This window comes from Pelmatolapia mariae, linkage group LG20 (genome assembly GCF_036321145.2).
Source record: "Pelmatolapia mariae isolate MD_Pm_ZW linkage group LG20, Pm_UMD_F_2, whole genome shotgun sequence".
Taxonomy (NCBI): domain Eukaryota; kingdom Metazoa; phylum Chordata; class Actinopteri; order Cichliformes; family Cichlidae; genus Pelmatolapia; species Pelmatolapia mariae.
Window position 1 is genome coordinate 42,792,884 of NC_086244.1, and position 22,294 is coordinate 42,815,177.

A 22,294-nucleotide genomic window follows, 5' to 3' on the forward strand; every position below is an offset into this window, starting at 1 on the left:
AAATGCAATGTGTAAAATTAACCCAAAAATGGGGAAAGACGGTAGACAGCTGTCAGATAAGTAAACAACATAAGAACAAATAAACAATATCGAATTAGGAACAAGTAAAATAATGTAATTGTTATCTCACCACCTAATCATCCAGAGCTATACATGACTCCAAAACTGCAAAAACAGTTGTCAAGGGTAATTGCTGAGACATTGTAAAGTTGTTTTGAGTAGTCACCCCCCCCCAAAAAAAGGAATAATAAAACTAGAAATTTGTTATTATTATTAACTCCAAGAAAACAATAATTAATTCTTTATTTTCAGTAAATTTTAAATCATGTTAATTAAAAAGCCATCTAAAACCATGCTTCTATGTTTTGTATTTCAGCCTAAGAAATCGAACAAGAACTTTCTACTTTTTCCTTAAATGCGAGCAAACTGCGATAGATATGGAATGAGATTCTAAATTGTCTGACTTTAGATTTTTTTGCATTTCCATGCAAACACTTTAATTTCTCAGAACTAACCGAGCACCGCCACTGATAGAAGGGCTGCAAGGCTTTTGAGGGTTCAGTCTCAAAACCATAATAACCCCGTTCAGATAGTAAACTAGATAAATGTGTTGGTTTTATGCTCACAGTTCGTGATAAAACATAATAAACTAGAGTACTGCCACAACACGGAATACTCATGCGTGGATCTGCCACAGATGGGTCCCTCTGTATGAGTAGGGCGAATAATTGAAGCTCACAGCCTTATCTATAAGCAGCCCCACGCGTGAGTACCGTCCCATCTGAAAATAAAAACAAATCCAGCATGCTGGCTCAATCTCCGCGAGCTACTTTCTCTCTCCACCAATCAGCGCGCACCGCAGCTGCACGCTAAGCCACGCCCTCTGTTCCCTCTGAACTGGAACATTTTGTTTATCGTGCCAAAGAAGTTGGTACAGCTTCGATGTGGCACGGTTGTGTTCACTGTTAGCACGCAGACGTTTTACATATCAAAGCACACAGATAGAAGTAAGGACGTCGTAGCGTAGTGCAGAGTAGAGTAATGACAAAGAAAGACGTCCAGCCTCCATGCTTACTTTTAACAAAAAAGAAGTTATGGATTCTAACGACGGGAGGAAGAGACGCAAGGTAAGCGGCTTTGTGCGGGGCTGCAGGCGGAGTGTGGCCGGAAAGATGAAACGAGAGATGAGCAAAGTCCTGCGCTCCATAGCGCTGGACGATAACAACCATAAAGAGCTCGTGCAGGGGGAAGAGGACGACTACGACTGCTTCCCCATCAGTTTCCTCCGCAGTGACCTATTGGAGCCCCACTTGGTCGTGGCTCCCCGGTACAGCCTGCTACGAGAGGTCGGTCGTGGAAGCTACGGGGTGGTGTACGAGGCTGTAGCTCGGAAAACAGGGGCCAGGGTAGCGGTGAAGAGGCTGCAGTGTGACGCCCCGGAGAAAGTGGAGTTGGCGCTAGCCGAATTCTGGGCCTTGACGAGCTTGGAGAACCGACACCAGAATGTAGTCCAGCTGGAAGAGTGTGTCCTGCAGAGGAACGGCTTGGCCCAGAAGATGAGCCACGGAAACAAGAAATCCAAGCAGTATTTGCGGCTCGTGGAGACTTCACTCAAAGGTACACACGCTGCTGTTAGCTGACCAGTATCACCAGTACAGTAATGAAAGTACAGGAGCTGCTGTTGGAGCTTGAGTCGTGGTGATTTTACCGGCCTAAGAAATGCAAACTTTACGGTCCGCCGTGTTAAAGCCTCAGATGTCTCATCTGAGATGTGTCATTCAAGATCCAAGCAGAGCGAGAAACGACAAAAGGCCATATTTAAATACCGCTGAAGTTGGGTAGTTACTGATAGGCAGTGTTAGCAGTATTGTGAGCCTGGTTTATTATTTATTCTATTTAACACAAAGAACTTTTACACTCCGTTACAAATAAGAGAATGCTGCTGGGTTCACCAAAGTGCTGTAGACATATGTTAAAAGGTGCAGGTTTCATTCACTAAAGAGCATTTAAAGTCAACTTCATTGCAGCCTGCTGTGACGTCACTCCACTACTACCTATAGAAGGCACAGAAAAGTACACGGTGCTGCCCTGCTCACAGAGAACACAGTGTACTACTTACAGCCTGCCCTTGTTAACTGAAATGTGACGTGTTAAATAGTAATATTACAGTGCAATGTCAATGGCAGAGTTGTTACATTATTAACTTAATATGATCAGAGCAATTTTAACTATTTTATCATATCGTTTGTTTACATTTATCAGCCCAGAGATGCATTTAGTGATGTTTAAATGTGTCTTCTACAAACTGAAATTTAACATCATCTAACATCTTAATACTGATGTTAAAAGCTGGGTTCTGAACAGGCCCAGTTTACAGTCTTGTTTTCTTTTAATAGCTTGCCTGTTATGTAAGTGTCACCACTGAGGCTCTCTGAATAAAATATTAATCCTAAGCTGAGATCTCTTGGATCCATCAAGCGATGAAGCGAGAACGTTTGTAGATTTGAAACAGTGAGGAGGATTTGATTTGTATCTTTATGGCTCATCAGCTTTTGTCGTGATCCACCTAACAAGTTTCTCAAATGCAGTCAGTGATCATGACACAAGCATGATAACTGAGTGCAGCCTTTGCTTAATACCTGTGAAAATCTAGCAAATTCAATGTTACCATTGTGGACAGGTAATTGACTTTGAAGTGATGAGGAAAGTAAATAACTCCCAGTGTCAATAGAGCTTGATTTGGTAATTTACCAGGACCTGTACAGAATGTCAGCTAATACTGGTGTATGGCAGCTACAGTATATTGATCATTTGGGCATTATGTAAACTGATAAGTCTTAACTGCCTATACTGGTAACAATTCTTTAAGAACTAGAAATACAAGATTTTGTTCAAAGTAGTTTTCAAAAACCTCTGTACCCAGTTTGATCTGGCTTTAATAATGTTCATACAGTACACATCAGTCCTCATAGGTCCCCATAACTAAAAGATTAGAAGTTTGAAACCTCAAGCACAGCTTTTTTTTGAGTGGCGCAGCCAAATGTGTCAGCAGATTGTGATCTGTTGCATGCAATCACAAACCAGTGACAGAACTTTTCCCTCCCTTGCTCTTTAAACGGTCCCACAGTGTACCATAACAGTAGCTTTTACCAGAATCTTGCAGTTGACTTTTAAAATTTTCTTTCCTGGAGAAAAACAAAGTAAACTGTCGGCACGTGAGTTCTCATGCATAAAAGTCATCTGTGCTGAAATGGCGTGAAACATGGCACTGCACTTGTTTGAGTCAATGACTCATATTTCTTCAATGCTGGTCACTGTCACGGCACGGAGCACGACCGGGTTTAACTGCTCAGCAGCTGACTTCATTTCGGTGTTTGACAGTCGTCGTCCCACTGTTCATATCTGCTCCCTTTGTTGTTGCAGGAGAGCGTATCCTGGGCTACTCGGAGGAACCATGTTACCTTTGGTTTGTTATGGAGTTTTGTGATGGTGGGGACCTTAACCAGTACATTTTGTCCCGCCGGCCTGACCCCCAGACCAACAGGAACTTTATGCGCCAGCTGACCAGTGCTGTGGCTTTCCTGCACAGGAACAGTATCGTCCACCGCGACCTTAAACCAGACAACATTCTTATCTCACAGAAGTCTGGTTTTCCTATCCTTAAAGTGGCTGACTTTGGACTCAGTAAGGTTTGTGCTGGTCTGACCTCCAAAAACGGTGAAGAACATCCCGTAGCAGGAGCAGGCGGCAGAGGGAGCGTCCAGAACAGCTCGGTCAACATAAACAAATTCTGGTTGTCATCAGCCTGCGGCTCGGACTTCTACATGGCTCCTGAGGTGTGGGAGGGTCACTACACAGCCAAGGCTGACATCTTTGCTCTGGGCATCATCATCTGGGCAATGATCGAAAGGATTACATTTATTGATGCAGAGTCCAAGCGTGAACTGCTGGGTACTTATGTTCGGCAAGGCTCAGAAATTGTCCCCGTTGGAGAGGCTTTGCTGGAGAACCCCAAGATGGTGCTTCATATTCCTCAGAAGGCCAGAAGCTCCATGTCTGAGGAGGAGAAGAAACTCCTCCACGAGATGCTTGCGGTAAACCCTCAGGACCGGCCGGACGCCCTCCAGCTGGAGGTGCGGATGGACCAAGTCACATGTGCTGTTTGACAGACAGCACCTCCTATAGCCTCTTATTTCCCTGACCACTCAAAGAAGGGACCTTTCAACTTCCCAGGTAAGAGTCATGTCTTTATAAACCATTACCTCATCTGTCTGTTAGGAAAGGAAGCACATTCACAAAAAAAATGTAACAGAAGAACTGTAATGCCAAGATTAATTGTTGTTGTTATCATTTGGTTAAATTCAACTTAATTTGTTAATCAGAGGCCTGGCAGAGGTTAACATTTACTTACCTAATACATGCTGTGGGAAAGAGACGGTAAAGTGCTTAAATCGTATAGAATAAAGAACTATATGAGCCAACGATTACATGTGGTTGGCAGTTTAAATTGCTGAGCGGTCAATAAGACCAGAAATGGCAGTCCATTTCATACTGAAGGTGAGCTTACTTATATCTTGGTTGCTACAGCACACAATCCTTAAGAAATGGACATTTCTTAACTGCTGAGTTAAGCAATGAAGACGTGGAGATTCTGGATCAGACCATTATTTGTTTGATTACTCCTCCTTCCTAGAAGGACTCGGAGATGGCCAGAAAACGTGCAGGAAGTGCAATTTTCAGCTGTCTCCATGTTGGACTGCTGCTTTGCAATTATTGTGTAAATAAATAAAAATCGACATAATAGTATTTTAACAACATCTTAGAAGATTGGTCGAGTAGCTTGTGGACCATTTCTGTGGGATGAAAGACAAATTAGGCAGCATCTGATTAAAAAAATAAAATAATGAATTCATAATTTTTTCTCTGACTTTGTTATTAGTCAGTGTATTTGGCAGTCTGCAGAGGGCAAAGTGTTTTTGTGCCACATACATATAGAAAAGTTTCCCCGTCAGTATTGTTGGTATCATTGCTTTGGTACAGTTTGTGTTTGTCATACGTAACATAAGGGTCACCAACACTTTTATCTGTGATGGAATTTTGTTTGACTCACCGTTAAATACGAATTGATGAATTTGAAAAAAAGCACAGTGGGCTTGGGTACAGGCTTTTTGTTACTAACTATAACCCAAGAGCCAAGTTATAATTATAATGACCCTTTTGAAAATGAACTAGAAAAGCAGTTATCTCTGCCCTCTGCTGATCTCTTGATCCATGGGAACCAAACCCAAAGCCTCAGGTGACGTCCTAGACCTGTCCCTTCACTTCACATACACCCAACTTCTGCTGACGTCTTGCCAGAGCTTCGTACGTCACTGCGGGATTAACTGAGGTAAAAATATCTCCGTATTCAAAAAGAGGAATTCATTTGAAATGATCTTGTTTGACAAAACAAATCTTGCTTAAAATGAACGAACAAATACAAAAGCGTTTATAGTAGGTGAGAGGAGGCGTGTCCATGTCCTCAGGGAAGAGGAGAGGGTGGTTCAGGGAGACAGCTGCGTGATCAGTACTGGGAACCAAACGGGGTACAACCCTGGCCTGAGGGCAAACAGCCTGGTTGTGTGTGTCTGGGGGGGGGGCAGTGTGAGAGTGAATCAGAAAGTGTTGAATAAGCCTTCTGGATCTTTGGCATTTGTACAGTAAATGTGTTTTATGTGGTTTGTTTTCACACCTGACAGTTTTGGAAAACACTGACTTCAGTTTTTATCACCACAGAGACTCTTCAATAAAGCTCTCGTGACACACAGCCTGGCTTATTTATGATCAGTGAAAACTTGGCCTGACCTTCTGCTCAGTTTTGTTCTGAAGAGGGTGATATGTAACATCCCTGTTTTTAAATCTCACTTTGGATTATTCTGAAAATGATTAAAAACCCCACAATGTTCCCTGCTTTAGCCCTAACTCGTACCACTTTACCCAGCTCTTTCAGACCTGGTTATGTGCCCTGGCGATCAGTGTGCAGTGGGAAACACCACGGCATCAAACAGATTTTAATATTAGACAAAGATAAGCCAACAACTAATATCTACAAATGAACATAATTCAACAATAACAAAGAGACTGAGCAAAAATCGCTAAGCTGAAAACCACTGTAGACCAAACAGAATGCAAAGGCTCATCTCACATTTCCAGATGTTTGTTAATTAAAAACATCTGGATGATTCACAAGATATTTGAAAATATTTTGTCGACTAATAAAACAAAGGTGGAACTTTCTAGAAAGTTTTCATCCCATTAAACCTGACATAAAAATGTACATAGCATTTCAAATAAAGAACACCAACAGTCAAACATGGTGGTAGCATGGTGCGCTCTACCAGAACATCCTGAAGGAGAATGTGCAGCCATCTGAAGCTGTTAGGTTTTGCAGCAGGGCGATGATCTGAAACACCATCAAGTCTACCTCAGAGTGACCCCCCCCCCCTCCAAAAAACTCAAAATATAGATTATAGTCAAAGTCCAGCATTAAAATCCTATTGAAATGCTTTGGGATGACCTTAAACAGGCCGTTTATGTTAGAAAATCCTGCAGTGTGGTTGAATTTAAACAATTCTGCAAAGAAAACTTGGCTAAAATTCCTCCAAAGTGAAAGACATTTATCGCAAAAAGCTTGATTGAACTTCTGGTAGCCAAGGTTTGCACAACCAGCATTAGGTAGTTACTTTTCCACTTAGGCCAGGGCCAGTTGGGCTGGATAAATCGACATCCTGGACCTAGATATAGAAGCGGAGGAATGGTCGAGGGTGCAGCTAGCATCGTGGTATCAGTAGCACAGTTGGATACGTTAAGCTGTGTTGTCAGGCTGCTGAAAGCTGATGCCTCTCGTTTTAGGGCCCACTGTGGTGGGGCTCCAATCCAAGTACAAATCCTTGACGGTTAATTTTCAGGGGAACTGACTGGAGCATGAGAGTAGTGATGAAACTTCTGAACCCAGCACCAAGATAAGCACGCTTTTCAGGAGACTCGCCTGATTTGAGGGGTGGTTTTGAAGTAGGGAGGAGTAGAGCCAATGAAGGAGCTTTTGCTGGTGGGTAATCTTCATTTATTGAAGCTTATAAAATTGCAATTTTGACGAGATGGCAAGCGAGTGAATGGAGCAGAGGGAAGAAATGTGCAGAATGAATGTGACAGACCTGATTATTGTTTGGTAGTGCCAATGGCTGCCTAATGGTCCTGCAGCATGGCACGTGGTGTTTGGTGTTGTGCTGTAACCATCCAGACAGCCTGAAGTTTGTTAGCCTTAATTATTGACTACAACGTTTAGGCAAAATAATTTTATGCAACTTGTTTAAACATTTAAATTCAATTTTACTTGGATTAATCAGAAAATTGGCCTGAGATATTTCTACAAAGAGGTACAGAACAGTATAAAGCTTCCTAAGCTTGGTAATCCTTATCAGCCTTGTTTTTTCTAATCCTCAGACCTGCTGATCCCTACTCAGTAGCTGGATCTTTGTGACAGTGTTTGTTGTTAGCAGTGTGGAGAGATGCTTAAACCTTAACTGGAAGACACTCATACACTCATTCACTCACCCATTCAAATAATTGAATTCAGGTGTTCCAGTCGCTTCCATCACCACAGGTGTGTAAAATCAAGCACGTTGGATTGTAGACTGCTTTTACAAACGTGTGAAAGAATGAATTGCTCCCAGAAGCTCAGTGAATCCTAGTGTGACACTGTGCAACAAATCCAGCTGTGAAATGTCTTTGCTCTTGAAAATTTCAGTCAACTGCTTGTTGTTATTATTACAAAGTAGAAGCAATTGGGAACGCCAGTACCTCAGCCACAAAGTGATAAGCCACGTACAATCACAGAGCGGGGTCAGGCGATGTTACGGTGCATAATACGCCGAGGTCGCCAACTTTCTGCAGAGTCAGTGTAGCTCAGGAAGTCGAGCAGCTCATCTACTAATAGGAAGGTTTGACTGTCAGATATTTGTGAATGGTAGATAGGAAGCACTTACTCATTGAAAAACGCATGTTTGAATGGGTGTGACTAAGTGGATGTACGAAGAGCTTTGAGTGCTCATGTGGAGTAGTGCCATATAAGAACCAGTCCATTCACTCGCTGCAGACCTCCACACTTCAAGTGGCCTTTATATTAGCTGAAGAACAGTGCATAGAGAGCAGCTGCATCAAGCCTTACCAATGCACTGCAAAAGTGTTGGAGACTGTAGTTTAGTCTCACTGACTGCTTTGTTCTTCTTTGTTTGTTTTAATACGAAAGCTTGCGTGAAAAAGAAAAGATATTGTGGTTTTTCCTGTTTTGGAAGTGGATAACATCCATATTCCCACCCTGTGTCGTGCACTGCAAACAGGACAGCATTGTAGCCTACCCACTGTAGATATATCAGGACAACATTGTAAAATTATGGATTATTTTATTCATAATATCAGGATAGAATAGCTACTTTTGCGGCAGTGTGTGCATGAAAATGTCCTGGTGAGATTGTTTAGAATGAAAACCTTTTGTAGTGCATCAAATGGCTGTTCAGGCGATGCTCAGTGACCTAAATCATTCTCCTGTTTGTTTGAACTTGAACTCTCCACTTGCCTGGATTAAGCATTCAGCTCCACAGTACTGTTCGCTGTCACAGACCTCATTCTGTGACGTAAGGTCTCTCAGACCTGAAGATGCCACTGCGTGTTAGCTTCCTGTCTCAGACTGGCCTCATTCTCTCGCGTCATGATTGGATAGCATGTTACACAACAGGAACGGCTCACAGCATGGCTGTGGTTCAGTGGAAAACCCTGAGGGATTAGTGTTTGTAAGCACACAGAGAGAAGGGGAGGCTGTGGTTTTTGCTGCTTGTGCATATTTACTGGATATCAGGACATGTTTGACTGAGAAACCATCACACTGACCAATTTCAGACCAACGAGGAAAAGCACAATGTGTTGAATCTGTGGCCATCTGTGATCCCTCATCCAGTCAGCACGACGATGGATGTCTTATTTTCTATTAATGAGATGTAGAAAGAATAAAATGCTGTAATGTGTGTGTGAACAGGTAAATGAGCTTTGCAGTGTGAGCTCTGGAAAACTGAAAACTGCTATGTGCCTGTATACAAGTCTGAGTACTGAGTGATGAGCACAGACTTGGAAAGTAACTGAGTAAAAGTAAAGTATAGTAAAGTTACTGCTCAGCGTTTTCTTGCTGAATGAGTTCATCTGGATGCAGCAGTGTGGTAACTGGAGATCACAGAGGAGGAAAAAAAGCTCTTGATGCAACTTAAATTTTCTCAACTTAACAACAATATTGTTACAACCACGTCGTGTTTGACGCACAACATGGTTGTAAATGAAGGTTGGGCGATTGGATGATATATCGACGATAGGCTGAGTGTTTCACTGATGGTTTTTACAAGAGATGTATTTATTTGCCCATCAGTAAGTTAGCTTCGACCAACATTATTAGCAAACAGAAGCAGTCGATGGGAAAAATGATAGCGCTGAAGAGTGTGCCCAAACGTTCGTTTACTCAAACTCACAACAGAAAAAAAGAACAGCAGCACCCTATGTTCAGAAATAAACAAAGATTTTATTGAAATAAAAACCCACAATGGTGCGGAGGGAAACAACGAGAAGCTTTCTGCTTTTTTCCACTCTAACCTTGTTTATCTGCTTACACACTCGACCAAACAACAGATACAAAATTAAACAAAAAGTCAGTTAAAAATCAAAATATTTATCACCAATCGTCGGTTATTGGACTGACGACTGTCGGTTGGAAAACTGTTACATATCCTCCAACCTTAGTAAATACCTGGGAGGCTCACTTAGGCTGCCAGAAACTGGAAAGTCCAGGCTAACAAGCCGCCAGCTCAGTCATGTGTGATAGGCAAATCACTCCTTGTGTGATTCAAATGAGCATTTCTTATCTGTGTGCAGTGAGGTCTTCACATTTGTGATTACACTGACAGTCCAGAATACAGTCTGTTGGCTGCCACATACAAGGAGAGATTCATGGCATTTTCCTTCTCTTTAAAAATGCTCCATCTTAGTACTTTGTTTTCAGTTCTGTTGTCACAGGTGGATAAAATCAAGCAGGCTTGAGGGCTGAGTAACAACAAAAACTGAACATCAGGAACTTTATGGCTGGACTGCTCCTGTGAGTGTAATGTGTAGGTGGCCCTTTGAATCTAAACTCAAAGGTTTAAGCCCTTTGTCTGGTTTTCTTTATGTGCAATTAATTACATTCTAATTCTGAGCATTGTGTGGCTTATGGCATTTCAGAATACTATAAATCATGATTATAGGACAATTTAACAAATATAGATTATTAAATATTATTATAGTGCAGGCTTCTGTCTTACAACATGATCATCACGTTCTCCAGTTCCCCTGAAGGTGAGGTAGAGCAGCTCGCCTGCTAAGCGGAAGGCTGGTGGTTCAGTGCCTGCATGCCAAACATCTCTGGGTATGAACCCCAAGTGAACATTGGGTATAGAGAAAACATGCTTGTATACATGAGGCGCCTTGCATGCATGCATGCATGCATGCTTCCTTGTATAGAGAAATGTGGCGTATGCAGAGAATGATTCTGATTTACTAACATGCACAAGGCTGGTGTGTAAGAATGTTTCCACCCACGTGTCATTTGTGCTGTGGTCAGTAACATACAACATGGACAACATGTGTTTTTGTGTTGTCTTCATAAAGGACATAGTTTGAAAGGTGGCATCGGATGGCCGGGGTGGAATATTTGGTGACATGAGTCAGCACTGATGTCCATGTGCGTTGTGCGTGACATCCCCTAATCCGCCCCCACCCGCTCCTCTGCTGGACAATGAGATGAGAGCGCTGCTTTTGGTTGATGGCTTATGGGAGCTTTGGTCGGGAACATTTTGTCTTCTTGTGTGCAGCCGTGTGTCACTGCTATCCAGACCAGTCCAGTCCAGAGCAGTGTAAGCTTCTGTACTGCACACACGAACGGTCCTTACTTTCAGGAATTCTTTTGTTTTCATATGAGCTGAGAGCACGAACAAGCTGTGTGCAAACAAGCGTTTTCAGCATGTTGTCCTTGCCGCGGACAAGAATGCTTATGTGCTATAAAGACAATACGTTTGATGCTTTCACTCTTCATATGGTGTTTTAGTACTCTAAAACCGAGAGGGTGCTGATTGTGGACAGCAGCCTGAAGGCACAGTATGTTATGTACGGGCTCAGAAAGCGTGGGCTATTACAGGGCGGCTGAGAAATGCTGAGAAGCCGTCTTTACGAGAGTTTGGGAGAAAGCGTGATGAGCACACTGGTTTGTTCTTATGTAACATTGCTGTAAAAACAGGCTAGCTGAGTGGCTGCAGCGCTTGTAAATATTTCCTCTGGGTCCTCGGGGCTCTGAGGAAGAACTGCAAAAACCAGTTCTTACACAAGTGATCACAACGAAGCACCTCACCGTGTTCTGTGGTGTATTCAGAAGCAAAAAGACTGAAAGCTCAAGCCGACCCCTGCTTCTAGGCTCGGATGTCTATAATTTATGATAGGCAAACTTCCTGTACAGCCCAGCAAACCACCTTTTCTCACAGTGAATAACATAGAGCCACATCTCTTCCACTCTGCTGTCTCCATTCACAGCAGCTGTGTTGGATCTAATGGTGTGTAAGCTCTTTACATGATGTTAATCTGCTGACAGTCTGCATGCCATCAACCACAGACTCACAACTCTGTGGTGGCGCTGTCATGCTTTGGTCTCCTGCTTATTTCTCTTTGGTTAAATGTTGCCAACTGTGGCTTCATTTTGACTTGTAAATAATAAATAGAAACAGTTTGGTCAGCAGAAAGTGAGGATTTTGACCAACAAGAAGAGGGTTTGACACGGTTTGATATCTTTGGGTTTTGAACCTTTGTTGGAACAGAACTACACATATTTCACAATAAAATAACAGAAACAATGACTGACCTGATGGGTTCATCATTCGTTTATCTGGCATTCCTCATTTAGCAGCATCTGTAATACTTGCTGTAAGGTGGCTGAGGAAGTCGAGTAGATCATCTGCCAATCAGAAGGTTGCACTGTTCTTTTCCCAATACTTCATATGAAAAAAAGCTTTGGGTGATCAGTTAAAGTAGAGGAGTACTCTATAAATACTAGTCCATGTTAGGATTGCATACTGGAAATCATGTGCTTCTTTTTCAGTTTCATCCATAGCTGTTGTTTGTATCCCCTCATTCCTTGTGTTGTGGCACAGTTCCTAACATTTGTCCTGACATTTAACAGAGGATTGCAGCATTAAAGGTCAGATTAGCATCACTCACATCCTAAATATCTGCTCATGAGAGAACAACATATTTGTTGTGGTCAAATCATGGTTCAGTGGTTAAAACTCTCACAGCAGAAAGCTCCTGGTCTGAACTTTGGCCATTCTGTGTCAAGATTTCATCCAGATACGGCAGTTTCTTCCCACACTCCATAGATGACCGCATTCATTTGAATATTCTATATTTGCCATAAATGAGATTTAGATAAGGTGTGCAGGATAAAGCAGTGTATGAATGTATGGTTAAATCTGGCTTGTAGTTTAAAGTGCTTGGAGTGATGAGTAAGAGTAGAAAGTTGCTGTATGTGTTTGCTGCCTCTGGCAGTCCTACCACTTCCTGTAAGATGCCGGTCTCCGCTGCTGCTTTTTAATGAGGCAGTCTGCCTTTGGGTTATAAAACAAGAGGAGGCAGCAGGCCGTAGTTCTGTCCAGGATATACTGAGCTTCCACCTGGCTTGTTTTCTTTATTACGCTTGCTTATAAAGAGCGTTAAACAGAATAATTACATGTTGAATTCAGTGAAAGTGGAGTTTCACATTTTTAACCTTTTTAGTTTAACGACAGCTAGTTTCAGGACGAGAAAACACGACTAACTAGACTTAAAGCTTTAATTTCTCTAATGGTAACACAATGTGCTGTTTAAAACTAGCGATGCTACCTTCATTTGACTTCCAGTGTGGATTAAACACACAGGGAAAACCTCTGTGCAGCACCTCATGCTCCAATCAGACAGCGAAGAAGAAAAAATACACTTAAAATGCTAAATATTATATGAAAACATGTTTCTACCAAAAAATGTTTACAGTATATTAAAATATGACAAATTAACATCTGAAAAATAAACAGCGACTGAAAGTGTTGCACATTGTGCCAGGCATTATGGATGCACATTGTTCTATGTTCCATTGTTATGCTATTTTTATTCCCGTAGTTTTTGTGAAATATTTTCTTTCTCTATACAAAGTAAAATAATTTAAGCATCTTAAATCTTAAACTTAGCACTGTGTGTGTACTTGTCTATTTCCCCCCATTTATACCCTTTGTATAACTACATTTGTTGCTCATGTCAGATGTGTGCGTCCTGCTAAGCTGATCCACTTTTGTCCATAGCGTGTGCTGTGATGTTATGCAACATATGAAAAGAGGAACAAAGTGCTGCCAGCCTGAGCTGTTGCATGTCAGCCGGTGAGCTATTATTAGAGCACAGTTCTGAACCAAACCTGGACACATCCAACGGCAGGAAGTATGGCTGTGTGCGGCAGTGCTGTCATTTTTACTGCAGGTAGACACAAACGTGCACGGTTCTACTTTTGCACCCAGTGACCTCAGTGCCTGTGCTATAGCATCCCTGTGCAGTGCACATTTCTTTTCGTTATAGTAGTTTGCAGGGCTCTTCAGACGAAACGCCTCTGTTATAGGGTTTGATTCAGAAGAGATCTAAATCATTTTGCATGTCACATATTACAGTGAGAGAAAATAGTTGATCTGCTGCTGAATTTGTAAGTTTGGTCAAGAAATGAATAGTCTCTACATTGATAGTTTCATTTTAATAGAGAGGGACAGAGTATCAATCAAAAATCCAGAAAACATCTATTTTAAAAAAGTTACGGATTGATTTGTACGTCATTGAGTAAAATCAGTAATTGATCCTCTATAAAGCAGCCAGAGTTCTGATTGGCTGTGTACCCATGTGATACACAGATTACAGATTGTCAGTCAGATACTCCTGATCTCAACGTGTGTGTTGAGATCAGGAAAGAGGAATGAACATTAGGGATAAGAGACCTGCACAATGCTTGAATGGGCTACAGACAATTAGCAAGATGGTGACAACTGTTTGTGCGAGTATTCAGAACTGGAAGAAATACACTGCTCAGAAACATTTTAATCAGATTCTAGCTTCAAGTCAATGAAATGTCTGGGTTATTGATCTCATCAATTAGTTCAGTTGTATTTATATAGTGCCAAATCCCAGGAGTCGTCGTTTCAATTCAATTTTATTTATACAGCGCCAAATCACAACAAAAGTCGCCTCAAGGCGCTTTATATTGTACAGTAGATCGCACAATAATAAATACAGAGAAAAACCCAACAATCATATGACCCCCTATGAGCAAGCACTTTGGCGACAGTGGGAAGGAAAAACTCCCTTTTAACAGGAAGAAACCTCCGGCAGAACCAGGCTCAGGGAGGGGCGGGGCCATCTGCTGCGACCGGTTGGGGTGAGAGAAGGAAGACAGGATAAAGACATGCTCTACTCTCCACTGCTGTGTAATCAATTATTGTAAATGTAAATGTTATCAGGAAATGATCAGACAGCAGAGGGTTTTCAGGAAACACTGTTAAATGTTCAGTTTCTATGCCATATGTTAAAACAAGATCTAGAGTGTGATTAAAGTGGTGGGTGGGTTCTTTTACATTTCAATGCGCTGTATTACCCTACAATAATACAGAGAAAACCACAACAATCAGAATCCCTAAGAACAAGAACTTGGTGACAATGGGAAGGGACACCTCAGCAGAACCAGGCTCAGGTCGGGGCAGCCATCTGCCACGGGGGGTTTGGGGTGAGGGTAGGGAGCAGGACAAAAGACGCATCGTTGAAGAGAGCCGGAGGGCATTGTTAATCAGTTTCATGTCCTTTGGAATTTATGAAATTAACAAGGGCAACATTGAAACAACTTCCAAAACAGGAATGGTTTTATAGGTGGAGGCCACTGACCTTGTTCGCTCTCTGTTTTAGTGTTTTTCTTGTTTAAACTAGTTTTGCATTTGGTCAGGTTCAGTATGATTACTGTCAGCCTAAGACAATACCTGCAGGTTTACAGGTTACACAGTGAAGCATGCTACAAAAAAGCAGCACGAAATCCCATTTTTAGGATTAGGGTTACACAGGGGTTACCATGTGATGATCATCAATAAATCAAGAAAGCATAAGGACCAGAGTCTCCAAACTTTGTGGACTGGTCTTGGTACCAGGATGCACCTGCCTACCAAGTTTGGAAAACACAGGTGTGACATCCTGTAGTGGTCACTTTAGGGGTCATAATTTAAGTTTTTCCAATTGCAATCAATCGTATAAAAACCCTGGACTGACTCAGTCGTGGCTACGATGTGGAGATTGAGATATGCAAACCACTGGATAGATCTGGACGAGACCTTTCGGGTAATATACCACGTCGGGTCTAGAAGGTATGATATAGAAGTGCATCTGCATGAATGCTCACCAATGTATCTGCTGCAATGTGAATGTTAGAAAGCACGTAAGCATAGAGAAAGGTGCTTGTGTGAATGAGTGAATGAGGTATGTTGTATAAAGCGATTTGTATGCTCAGGTAGAAAAGTGCTACATAAGAGCTAGTCCATTTACCATTTACAGCTTTGAGTGACAAGTGGGTGGGGCTACGTACCATAAGATCTTGGACGAGAAACTACTTCTCTCAGTCAAAACATCAAAGATGAGTCGTGGATGGGTCTGCTAGCACGACAGTGGCCCAAAACATACCACCAAGGCAATAAAGGTGTGGTTAAAGAAAATTAATGTCATCGAGTGGCTTAGCCACCTCCCCCAGGAAATCTGTGGAGGGAGGTGATGCTTCAAGTCGTCGAGTGTAATCCAAGAAACCCAAATGGTTTGGCTGACATTCTGTCTCTACTACTATAAAATTAGAGACTGTTCTTTGGAAGTAAGCAAAGTTACAAATTCAGACGAGTATCAAATAATTTTCCTCTAGTGTATACGCATTAAAGCTATTCATTATATTGGAATTATACTCAAAAGAAAACGAGTCTTACCTGGCGGGCTTGACTAAACTAGGTCTGTGTTTTCTAATTTTTTCCAACCTGTTCTGGCTGTGCGAATAAACATGTGAATAAACATGCTTATGTTTCAATCTTGTGACCTTTATTGTACATTGTGGAAAAGATCTGGTGATTTCAATAGAAGGTTTGCAGATGTTTAACTTAAACTCACGTGATAGTTCACTCTGCTGTACTTTTTAGATTATAAAGTGATGTTGTATATTTCTGCTGATGACTTAATCAGTATAATTGTCACAGTTTGCACTGGCAGACTGTGTGGAGGGAGGAAGAGGACCCAAATGCAGACACTTGGAACAAAACTATAATTTAACAAAAGGCAAGCCGTTTATTTGTGGCGGGGAAAAGGTACAAAACAAAAAGGCAGATGCACACTGAGGCGAAACTAACTAGAACTAAACTGGGAGAAACTAAACACAACAAAGAAAAAAACTTTGAATATGATAAAAACCTGAGCATGGAAAAACACGGAGGCGTGGACACATGATGAGAACTCAAAAGACAAACTGACAACGAATGAATGAAAACAGACCAAATGCACACAGATGATCAGGGGACGTGAAACTAAACACAATGAACATGGGACACCAGACCTCTTCAAAATAAAACAGGAAACGTAATGAGACGCAGACATGAAACACATGAAGGGTGAGGGAGACTTAAACACCGGGGAATCTAAGAAACGATGAACTATAACAGGACAACATTGGTAACACAGAAATGAACTTAGATAATCTAATGAACATAAACATAAACATCAAAATATATTACAACTCAAACCACTGGGTCCAGTGACCCACGATCGTGACAGTATTATTACCTTTGCTACTGATTGATTTGTTCTTTCTGAAATGACTTTTGCTCCTTTATGCTGACCTGCTGATTCTTTGTGTCCCTACATCTGTGTGTCCTACAGGTATCGACTCCAGTGGAAAAACGGACCCTGACAAGCTGAATTGTGAGGAATCTTCAATCATAATTTGAGCGCAGAGTGACAGACCGCTCACTCTGAAACTGTCTGGACCAGTCTGCAAGTCAAACCACAACGACGCACTTCCAACTCCACGTAGTTCCAACACAGTCACTGTGGTGCTTTGGACTGGGGACGATTGGAGCACATCGTTTCTCTGAGAGCGACCTGGGCCTGAAACTGTGCGTCTGTTTTGTAGTGGTGGACTTTTGTTCCCATCCTTCCCAGTATAGGCCTGTTCTTCCTTAATTGTGTAAGGTCTGTGACTGTGGCACAGGTTACTGTATGTTATTGCACTCTACTGTACCAGTATTCAATCATTGTACTAATGATAGCAGTAGCTGTAAACGGTTGACATTCACCTCCCAGTGCAACCTTGTGCCTTAACAATGATGTACACAAAGTGCACTTTGATTTCTAAAACTATTTTGTGGGTCGCTTTCGAAAGTTCACACCAAGAAGGAAATTTACTGGAACCACTTTCATCTCATGGAAGCTGAGCAACGGCGTCTTCTGCTTTCAGTGGCGTTTGACACAATATTCCAGGCTGCATTAATATCATATGGGAACGTGGCCCCCTCTGTCCAAACACTGAAGTACAATCATGAAACTGAAGCTGAGACATTGATTTAAACCAATGACAGGTGAAGTGATTAATGTTGATCACATTGAGGTCAGTTCTACAGCACAGTGAGTAGCACTGTTCCCAACGTCTGGTTTCATGGAGGCCCTCTCTCAAAACCATCGGGGCCCGAGGCGTCCCAACATGCTAATGCCAGACACAACAGGACACCCCCAGAGTTTCTTCCTGTCAGTGTCCTGACAGGTCCGAGGTGTTTCGGGGTCGTGATCAGTGTCGCACTGGAGAAACACTGTGCGTATATGATCAGTTTTGTGCTCTGAAGGAAAAGCAGCAGGCCTGTATCAGCTCCACACAACCCTCCAGCAGGGAGTTCACACGATCCTATTGGACATTTGTTCCTGATTAATCCAAAGAGCACCTGATGGAAAAGCACATCTATGTGGTAACGTGTAGTCATCCATGTTTAAAAGATACTGAGGATGGTTCTGTATTCTTTTGAATGGTGCAGTGTGAATCATGTGTACCGGGTCATATCTAAGCAGCACTGACCCGTTTATGGCAGAAGGACGTCAGATTAGCATCTGGAGACAATTCCCCAAACCAGCCACTGAAGTGTGTTAGACTCTTTGCAGTGTCGAGTGATGCTGTGGTTGGACAGACGCTTGTGGTTGGCTGATCGGAGCCCCTGTAACTCCTGGGAAACTTTTGGGATTTTTGACTTGATTTGTGAAAACTGGTCACTCCAGAAAATGTATAAAGCCATGAGGCTTGAAGGAAAAGAGCAAAATACAACACAGCAACTTTAGAAGGAGAGCGCAGTGTTAGATAGCTCTTCTAGCCTTCACTCCAGCATAGACCCGAGGAGCTCCTTTGGGCTTCACATCACTGTATTACATGGTAGTATAATACAGTAGATTTTGAGGTGTTTTGTGACGTACCTCTACCTCATTCTCTGCACTCTGAAACCTCTTTCCTAGCTTTACTGTCTCTGTAGCAACCTCATCTTAGTCTGTGATACAAGACGCACTTTGAGTGGGATAGATTTTTACCTCAGACTCAATGACTTATTTTAATTCAACCTCTCACTGATATTTGTTTTGTTTTCTTTTGCTTAGTGACAACGTATCCCATTGTAACATCTACGTCTGCAGGGTCTTCTGTCATAGATACTGTATAACAGAGCAATAAATACATTGTCTTTATTCAACAATGACAGCTCCAGCTCAGAATAGTTTTAATGGCAGTTTGTGAAACAGACACAAATTTTAATTGGTTATGGTCATGGACACGAAGATGTGTGGGTAAGAAATAAATTAAACAAATGGTGACAGAAAGTCACAAGTCTACATACACAAACACATAGATTGGATTGCTTAAAGTATTTCCATAAGAACAGTGTTTGAAGGCGGATTGAAGCCTGGCCAAGCAGTGGGAGTCAGTGTTGTTGTGGGGCGTCACAAACATGTTTGTAATGTTTACACACCTATAATCTCGTTGTGAAGCATACTGAGAAGTGCACCCACACTAATTCCTTGGATCCATTTCTGAGAGCCGTTTGTGGTGAATGCTAACACAACTTGAATGTGTTATTAAATTTGTGGTGAGTTTAAACGTTTGGAGTTTTGCCAATAGGCTAGCGTAACATAGACAGTCTTCCCTTTGAATTTTTGGGTTGTTGAATCTCTGAGCTGCTCAGGAGTTTTGGTCACATTCATTTTTCTATAAGCACTAAAGGCGAGGTTGATACCAAACTGTTATTCCTAAAGGCTTTACACACCTGCCCTGCTGCCACTTTCTGTACGAGTCAGCTCCTTTAGTTCTCTTGAGACTCATAACAATTCCACTTTAAAACACTTTACTATGCAAAATGGTTCTGCCACAATGTGAGCACCACACAGAGCCACACCGTTCACAAGCTGTTGTAAGATCTTGAATTCCTCTAGTGCTGATTTCCAGTGAGTGCAGAAATGTTTCTTTAACATGTTGTTACATAAATACTGTTTTTGTAACTAAAGCTGGCAGGAGCCATTAGAGAACCAAGAAAGCATTGTTTTTCTGTAACTATGTAACTATTCTCAGAATAAATGGTTAAAACTGTAAATGTCTGCATCATGTGTGTTACGTGTGAACTTTATTTTGTTTACAAAGTCACATCATGGCCGTCTTCCTTATTGGATGAAAATCACAGATTCTTTAACAAATGTAATATAATGTTGGGATTAGGGAAATGATAGTTTAAAAAAGCATTTTAATTATAGTTGGGGGGCAGAAAACTTTCAGAGTGAAAATAAATGTGAGTCAGTACAATGAAGTCGTGGATGCAAGCAGGCATTTCCTGAGCTGAACCGTTTGGCACTCGGGACAATTTTGTCAAACCACCAGAAAAAAAAAAACTGTCTTTTTATACATTCACCAGTAATTTAATATCTGCATTTAGCCTGATGTTTAATCACCCAGGAGCAGTTTGCCTTGAGAGACAATGGCTCCTGGGACACGTGATCCCTTCACCACAGTGAGCAGTGATTTATGCTGCAGTAACACTATCAATGTTCTGTTAGAGCACCAGATCTCTTAATCACTTACTTTGGAATTGATGGTGCAAATTTGTCAAAAACTATTCTACACGCTTGTCTAAGGAGCTTGGAAAGAAAAGCGTCTGGACTTAAAGTTGCTTGAAGACGTTTCACCTCTCATCCGAGAAGCTTCTTCAGTTCTAAGGTCAAATGGCCGAGAGTCCCAGATTTAAACCCAGTGGGAGTGTCCCCCCAAAGAGGGACAAAGGACCCCCTGGTGATCCTCTAATCACATGAGCCAAGGTGTGAAAGCGGGTGTGGGACCTAATCAGCCAGGGTTTCGGGTGAGCTCATTGTTAAACCTGGCCCCACCCTATCATGTGAATTCCTGAGGTCAGATGGCCCAGAATGTGAGTGGGCGTTAAGGTGTCTGGGAAGGGAACTCAAAACTGGATTATAGATGGCAGACAGTTGGTGTCGTAAACCACCACCTCTGTTCAAAGATGGTCGCTCACAGTGGACATAGATGGCCTCTTTCACTCCTCTTTCAAACCATCTGTCCTCTCTGTCCAAAATGTGAACATTGGCATCCTCAAAAGAGTGACCTTTGTCCTTTAGATGCAGATGGACTGCTGAGTCTTGTCCTGTGGAGGTGGCTCTTCTATGTTGTGCCATGCGCTTGTGAAGTGGCTGTTTGGTCTCTCCAATGTAGAGGTCTGGGCATTCCTCGCTGCACTGTACAGCATACACCACGTTGTTAAGTCTGTGTTTTGGAGTTTTGTCTTTCGGGTGAACCAGTTTCTGTCTGAGTGTGTTGCTGGGTCTGAAGTACACTGGGATGTCGTGCTTGGAGAAAACTCTCCTGAGTTTCTCTGATACACCGGCTACATAGGGGATGACAATGTTGTTGCGTCTGTCTTTCTTATCCTCCCTCGCTGGTGTCTGATCTTCTTTTCTGTGCATCTTTGCTGACTTCATGAACGCCCAGTTAGGATAACCGCATGTTTTGAGTGCTTCCTTTACATGTGTGTGTTCCTTCTTTTTCCCTTCAGGCTTAGAGGGAACATGTTCTGCCCGGTGGTGTAGGGTCCTGATTACTCCAAGTTTGTGTTCCAGAGGGTGATGGGAGTCACCCTCTGGAAGAAGTCCAGACGCTTTTCTTTCCAAGCTCCTTAGACTACGATGACCTGGATGACTGAGAACCTTCACAGACATTCTACACGCTTATTTCACAGTATGGTAAAAGTCAAATTTATACTCAGAAATGTTCACTCTTTTGCAATTTGAGGCTTTTTTTCTTAGTGTCTGAGGACTTTGTAGGAGACATTTTTATTGAATCTGTCCCAAATTATATATCCTGATTCATTCTGATGACAAGAAATACCAGTGAAGATTTGACCTTTAACAGTTTTTCAAGTATTCATGTCCCATACAGAACCAAAATGATTTTACAAGCTCTGAACATTACAGGTTTAAATCCATGAATGCACAGCAGTGGACTGTAATATGGCTTAATAAAAAGGTCAGTTCTGTTCATAATTCTGATTAATAATAATTGAATGAGTTCTGAATGAGCCTTCTAATGATGCTGCCTAAGGGAAGCATGTATAATGTAAACAGAATTGGTCCTAGCACTGAACCCTGTGGAACTCCATAATTAACCTCAGTGTGTGAAGAGGACTCTCCATTTACATGCACAAATTGGAGTCTGTTAGATAGATATGATACAAACCACTGCAGTGCAGTACCTGTAATACCTACAGCATGTTCCAATCGCTCTAATAGGATATTATGGTCAACAGTATCGAATGCTGCACTAAGGTCTAGCAGGACAAGCACAGAGATGAGTCCACTGTCAGAGGCCATAAGAAGATCATTTGTAACCTTCACTAAAGCTGTTTCTGTGCTGTGATGAGCTCTGAAACCTGACTGAAACTCTTCAAATAAGCCATTCCTCTGCAGATGATCTGTTAGCTGTTTGACAACTACTCACGTACACCAGGAGCACCAGCGAAGGTCAAGATGGCGCCTGTGTTTGGCTGTGCCGCTGCCTTCGTCCGTGTGTTTGTTTATTTTATATGCTATGCAA

General features: G+C 42.0%; 1 protein-coding gene across 1 annotated transcript; it reads left to right on the forward strand.

Moving 5' to 3' along the window:
• The first annotated feature begins 900 nt into the window (after positions 1 to 900).
• stk35 (serine/threonine kinase 35) lies at positions 901 to 19,793 on the forward strand. Its single transcript, XM_063464617.1, has 3 exons — positions 901 to 1,617; positions 3,424 to 4,233; positions 17,056 to 19,793. Exons 1-2 carry the CDS (start codon positions 1,068 to 1,070, stop codon positions 4,164 to 4,166), a joined length of 1,293 nt encoding a protein of 430 aa, XP_063320687.1. The 5' UTR covers positions 901 to 1,067; the 3' UTR covers positions 4,167 to 4,233; positions 17,056 to 19,793.
• Positions 19,794 to 22,294: the final 2,501 nt, after the last annotated feature.